General features: G+C 32.6%; 1 protein-coding gene across 1 annotated transcript; it reads left to right on the forward strand.

Annotated features, from left to right (window-relative positions):
* Positions 1–2,055: 2,055 nt before the first annotated feature.
* On the forward strand, positions 2,056–5,148 carry LOC115984260 (myosin heavy chain, cardiac muscle isoform-like). Its single transcript, XM_031107224.1, has 7 exons — positions 2,056–2,116; positions 2,503–2,602; positions 3,517–3,661; positions 3,746–3,784; positions 3,941–4,042; positions 4,147–4,533; positions 5,077–5,148. Exons 2-7 carry the CDS (start codon positions 2,568–2,570, stop codon positions 5,083–5,085), a joined length of 717 nt encoding a protein of 238 aa, XP_030963084.1. The 5' UTR covers positions 2,056–2,116; positions 2,503–2,567; the 3' UTR covers positions 5,086–5,148.
* The last annotated feature ends 1,162 nt before the right edge of the window (positions 5,149–6,310 follow it).

Genomic DNA, 6,310 nt, shown 5'->3' on the forward strand with positions numbered 1-6,310 from the left:
TTCCAACTTTCTTTCACCATGTATTGCATTCAGGGACAGACCCAAGTGGGGGCCCGAGCCCCCTTGGGTCCAAATTATTTATTTATAGTTATTATATATATATATATATATATATATATTTTTATTTTTTTTTATTTTTTTATTTTTTTATTTTTGTAGTTGGGCCCTCTATCCGAAATCTTAGTTCCCATTCTCCCTAATTAGCCTAACTAGCTTAACCAAAATAGCAACTATCCAACCCAAAAACTTAACAAAAACAATAAAAACATTTACAATGGTGATTGTATTTTAGCAGAAAAACTATTTACCATCAAAGAACCAAAAAATCATGTGTTATTGGAGAAACTAAAGCTAATTTTTTTGCAACTACAGTAAACTATAAAACCAGTTGACGGTAGTAAGTTGTTAAAAATAAAATAAAATATTTTATTAAGATTATATCTCTTCCTTCAATTAAAATACTTAAATTCTCTTTCTTCATTTATTATTTTAATGAGTTGTTTATATTATTTTAAATGAAGTAATAAAAAAAATAGAACATTTGATATTGGGTGTATTGTAAAGTAAGATGGTAAAATAGATAAAGTAGCTTTTTGAGGTGCCAAAAGTTAAAATTTTTAACACCACTATTGTGAATGCTTAAACTTAAAAAAAAAAAAAAATCCTAGCGAATCTAGTATTTTAAAAAAAACATAATTTTGTTTTTGTTTTTTTCTTTGTTGGTAAATGATTGTGATGGAGATCAATCTAAGGTATGCTCATCCAAGGTAGTCGTCCATGACCTAACCACGTCTAGAAAACCTTAAGAAGAGAGAAGCCCAACAATGACGCCATGTGCATGAATAGTACCCGTCCATTGATAACAAGACCATTCAATCTTAGGATAGTCGTCCATGACACAAGGGCATGGACGACCAGATGACACTTAGTGAATTCTATGAGAACTTCTCAAAAGGTTCTATATAATTAGACCATGATGCACTACTCCTAAAACGTGGAGAGGATTCCCTGTAATTCGCCCCATGTACCCCATTTTCTCCATTTTTTCCATTAACCACACACATCACCCATGATGGTGGTGGATCCAAACAAGTCGACCCACTTCTAACTCTCTATAAGAGGAGAAAGTCCCATTCACCTGAGGTAAGTTCAACCATTCACAATTTCCCACCTTTGTGCTCTAGTGAGAAAACTAACTTAATTGTCGGAGGATCCTTGACCGGGTTACACTGGTCACCCTTAACAGTCTTTTCTTTCCTTTCAGGTCCTAAAGCCATCATTGTAGTCATAAGCATTCCAACCTATTGATTTTCGTGCATCATTAGATTGCATCTTAATGTATTTAAAAACAGCGATTTTATGTATTTATAATTTTTTAATACCATATGGATGCTTATTTGGATTTTTTTTTCTTTATACTCTGGCTTCCGCTAGCTTAAAATCCTGAGTTTGTTCCTGATTGCATTACCAAAGGTAAAAACTTTTTTTTTTTAATAATACATTTTCATCCTTTTTTGTTATTTTTTATTTATTTGAACCATGACATTTAATTCTCAACATGAAATTAATCCTGTTTGGTTAGTATTGATTTATCGCATTATGTGCTCAATCCATCTTTCCTTAGGTAGGTTGGGATTATTCGCGATTCTATAATTTACGTGTTACAATAGTGTTTTTTGATAAAATACATTGGTTTAAAATTTATTTTCTTCCTGTCATAAAGTATTAATTTTGTATAATAAATAGTGTTTATTTTATTTATCAATATATTTAATTTATAATAAATGTAAACTATAAAAATATCAATTTGCTTATGAAAAACTGTTATAGAATCTCAATCGGTAAAATCTAAATACAAAATCTTAAGTAATAATTTTATATTTTAAATAAAAAGTTTTATTATTATTATAGTATAAAATCTGAAAAAATATTATTTTAATTTATATTTAAATATTAATAAAAAAGCCCTATATATAATATTGAAGTCTCAAATTTTATTCCGCCGACTCCAACTCTTATTGTTTGGCTATCGTGACTCTTCCCTTTCCCGCGCTTCTCTTTCTCTCTCTCTTAAACCCTAATTCCGTTCTTTCTTCCATCCGAGTTCGAATAGCTGGTAACAGTTTCGAATTCCATGCACCCTATTTTCTGTTTGTTTCCCTGGAATAGAATAACAGAAAATTCACAATCCTACAACTTCTCAGAAACCTTTTGTTTTTCTATTTCTTTTTAAAAATTTCTAGAAATTTTTTTTTTTGGTGATTTTTCTTTTATATTTGTTTGTATTTCTATTTTTGGTGACTATTGAATTGGTTGTGGAGTAATAATGACATAAATTAGTGTGTTATATTATTATTGAATTATATGTTTGTTTTGGTAGCTGAAACTTTGAGATTCATGAAATAATTAATAGCACATAGATAAATGGTTTCATGAACAATTTTAATATAATGGGTTTTTTTTTTTCGTAGATTAATCTACTAATGTTACCTGAACTTGCAGGTGAATCCGAGACTTTTATTGTATTGCTGTGAAAACGGGTTAAGGTGTAATAGTTTGATGCAACTATGAGCAAGTTGACCAACAGGGAACTAGAAGGAAGGTCAGAATCAGTTGAGATTACAATGTAGTAGGGCCGTTATTCATAAATTTGAATGTAAAAATGTGATAGGAAGTGAATTTTCTGTTGACATTGTGTGATTGGTTGTCTCAACTGGTTTTATCTTTGTTGATAAAATATGTAGTTCTATTGATTTTGTAATAATTCTGATGTCATTGTTAGAGATCGAAAAAATGCCCTCAACCTCTCTTTCTTTATGTCAATCTTGTTCATTTTGGAGAAATAGTCTAGGAAGCATGGACACGGCAAAACTGCCAACGTACTAGTGTTGGACACTATTGTTGGACACATATTTGATACGACACGAATCCGACACAAACACAAACATGTCAAGTACACACTCACAAAGAAAAAAAATCATTTTTTAATTCAGTTGTTCTATTTTGATGTTGAATGTTGTATATTTGAACTCTTTTTATGAGTGTTTAGTTTATTTGAACTCTTTTGTTTGTACTTTAAACAATATTTTATTGTCTTTAAATTAATTTTAGATATATTTATAAACATTTCATTGTTGTTACATACTTTTAAATCCAAAATAAACATAAGTTATTTCAAATATAAACGATATATTTCTAAAAATAAATCTTAATTAATTAATTAATTGTTATATCCTCTATGTATTGCATTCTAGTTTTTCAAGAAATGCCATGTTACCATATTATGTATCATGTTGTATCATGTATCGTATTTGTATTTGTGCTAGATAAGAAGTGGTATTTAGTCATTCTACAACCTTAAATTTACTCAAATGGACAATTTATATTAATTCATGTTGCTAGTATTATTATTTTTAGTGGTATGTGCTGCATATAGAGAGTATGGCAGCATGGTATATGATTTTTTGGTCTATTTTTGTTGATGCTATAAACATGAAGTTCACTCTCGTTTTTTAGCATTACGGCTAGACATAGTGGCTTGAAGGGTATCTTATCAGCAATGTGCAAAGATGAAAATGAGTGCCTTCAACATAAGCCCAAGGAGATTGATATTGAGGAATGGCAATATCTAATCTCGTATCTTGGATCAGAGAAATTAAAGGTAAAAAATAAAATGCAATATATTATTACATAAAAGGTTTTGAGTTTTTTGATCGCTATATGTAACGAAATATGTTTATTTCAGACTATTAGTAAAAGAGATGCAGAGGACAAGAGTAAGCAGGTATCCCAAAAACGATGTTGCAGCAAAGCATTTGCACAATTTAGCTATGAAAATTTTCAGATTTTGTAATTATAAACTGTAGAAATTGCATAATTGTTTTTGCTCATCATTGTTGTCAAGAGATACTAATGTGATTGCATTTGTTTTACAACACAGCAGGCTCTAGAGACTCAGCAGGAGCCCGCCAATCCTGAACTATGGTTGTTGACCCATTGTCCGAAAGGGCAATGGATTGATGAGACCTCCAAATGCATATATGTATGTATATTACATTTACCTTTTGCATGTATAACATTATCTTGAGTTAAACATATTTTTGTATTTCAGTTCTCAAGAAGTATGCATTCATGTCTCTAGTACAGGAGGAGTTCAGTTGCAGGATCAATGAGATGGAAGTTGCTGAAAACCGAGCTTTACCTGTTGATGAGCAGGATGAAATATTCCAGTCAATTGTAGGTTCAAGATCAGGCCATGTCTATGAGCAGGAATATATGGCAAGGCCTTCTACTTCCATGGAGCGCTTACGTGCTAAGCTTGATGCACTGACTCGCGTATCAGCTGAGACACAAAGGCGGAATAATGAGCTCAAAGCCCAGGTTCAGGAGCTGCAGAGGCAGTTGGCAGCAGAGCGTGCTGGGAGGCTTAAACAAATAGAGGTAGAGCGTGCTGAGTGTGATAGACAGATGGAGGTGATCCAACAGAGTATGAAGGAGGAGTTCATGAAATTATTAGCCAATTTTCACTCTCAGGTATACATTTAAAGCTTGAGACAATACATTATAACCATATGCTTTGTTTATTTATTTATACTTTTGAAAACGAAAATTCTAGGAGTGGCACCACATAAAAGTATATTGTCTCATTGTCTGTGAGAAAATGACTCCAGGAATCACACAGTAAATTCATACATTTTTCAGACATTCAATATTTTAAGCATTCATTTTTTTTTCTAACTATGTTTTATTGGCTGCCAGTTTCAGTTGTACTCTGCTCTTAAATGCTGTTTTCAGTTTTCACCTGTGATCTTTAACTGCTCCTAAGTGTTGTTTTAGAATTCTAGTTACTTGTTACAGTATAATGTAGTAGGATTCTGCTTGTCAATTTCATCAACCTTTGTTTTTATCTTCAAGGAACATTGTGGTTTGTTAGCATTTCTTTCTTCACCATGATCTCTTTGCACATAACTTTGTTGGATAAGCTAAGAAAGTTCCTTGGTTTTATGATGAATAATACAGACTAACTTTACTGGAACAAGAAATGTGTTGCAATCTAATGCTTATCTTGTTTTGCAGCCTCAATGAAGACATATGTCGAAGGAGGAGACAGAGCTGGAAGATCATCTTTCTTACAAGTCAAAATTGCTGGAAATGGTAATCAGGATTTTTTTGGATGTTCACCAGTGAGCATTTATTGACTAAATTTTGGAGTTGATATCTCTTAAATGGCTAACTATGTAAATGACTTTACACTCATTGTTGGTTTATCTCTAAATTCTCTTTTCATTTATGCAAAGACAAACAGAAATGGCTAAAGGTTTGCAATGCATACCTTTGGTTGGTTTGATGGGTAGTTCCCCATGAAGTGGGGAATTTTGACACCTTAATCATCCCATTCAAGTGAGTCAAGTGACTGAGGGGATAAGTTAGCAGGTGGACCTTTTTTTTTTGGACACATTTATCGAGTTTGGTCGGAGCTCGGTTGCCAAAGTCTTGAAGCTCTCTATTGGTATGTTGAGCATGTTCCTTCGGTCAGATGGACGTTTGTTCCGCTTGAGCAGTTTCAACAAGAGGTGCTGGGTTGGTTCCTTTTTATGTCTTGGCAGAATGGGATCTTGTTTGGCCCAAGTGCTCAGCATTATGTCCAACAAATCATGGGTACGTCCATAGGCCCAGGTCCAAACAGGGATCATTGGGCTCCAAGTCATACTTGGGCTTTCTGGTTTCTTGTGGTAGCCCCCTCCAATCGTGTCATTTAATAGTTTGATCTTAATAAAGTATTTTAGAGGCTTGGGAGATTATTTCTCGAGGAAGAGGTGAGATGATCACTTTGAGAGGGCATTGGTAATTCTCTCATAGGCATAGAAGACAAATGTGGGTGATGCAATATGCTTTAGTTTTCAAGAAAAAGCATGTAAAGTTGTGTTGGCTTTGTTTTCAAAGCAGGGTAAAGTTACTCTAATTTTTGGGTAAATTAGAGTAAATTATAATTTATTCCATGTGAGTTGGCCATATCACGATTTAGTTTGCAAAATATTAATTGCTATATTTAATTCTTAAAGTTTGAATTAAAATGAAATCATTAGGGTCTAATCCAAATTTAACATTTTTTCACGTGTGGATGTGAGAAATTTTATAGGACTTACCTTAATGGCAATGACCACATATAAAAAGAAAATTCCATTCTCCAAACGAAAGTGGAAAAAGAAAAAAAAAGAAAAAGAAAGGAAAAAGGCTAAGATGAACTCGGAGTGGAGATTGAGATTTGATGAAAAACGATTGGATTTTTGACAAGATTTTAAAGCATGTG

The sequence above is a fragment of the Quercus lobata genome, chromosome 4 (assembly GCF_001633185.2).
Source record: "Quercus lobata isolate SW786 chromosome 4, ValleyOak3.0 Primary Assembly, whole genome shotgun sequence".
In the NCBI taxonomy this organism is placed as follows: Eukaryota; Viridiplantae; Streptophyta; class Magnoliopsida; order Fagales; family Fagaceae; genus Quercus; species Quercus lobata.

Excerpts from the sequence above, each read along its gene's own strand:
- LOC115984260 (XM_031107224.1), top strand. The coding sequence starts at position 2,568 with ATGAGCAAGTTGACCAACAGGGAACTAGAAGGAAG. Across the intron at positions 2,603-3,516 it reads AACAGGGAACTAGAAGGAAG|CATTACGGCTAGACATAGTG; the intron begins GTCAGAATCAGT and ends CTCGTTTTTTAG. Across the intron at positions 3,785-3,940 it reads CAGAGGACAAGAGTAAGCAG|CAGGCTCTAGAGACTCAGCA; the intron begins GTATCCCAAAAA and ends TTTACAACACAG.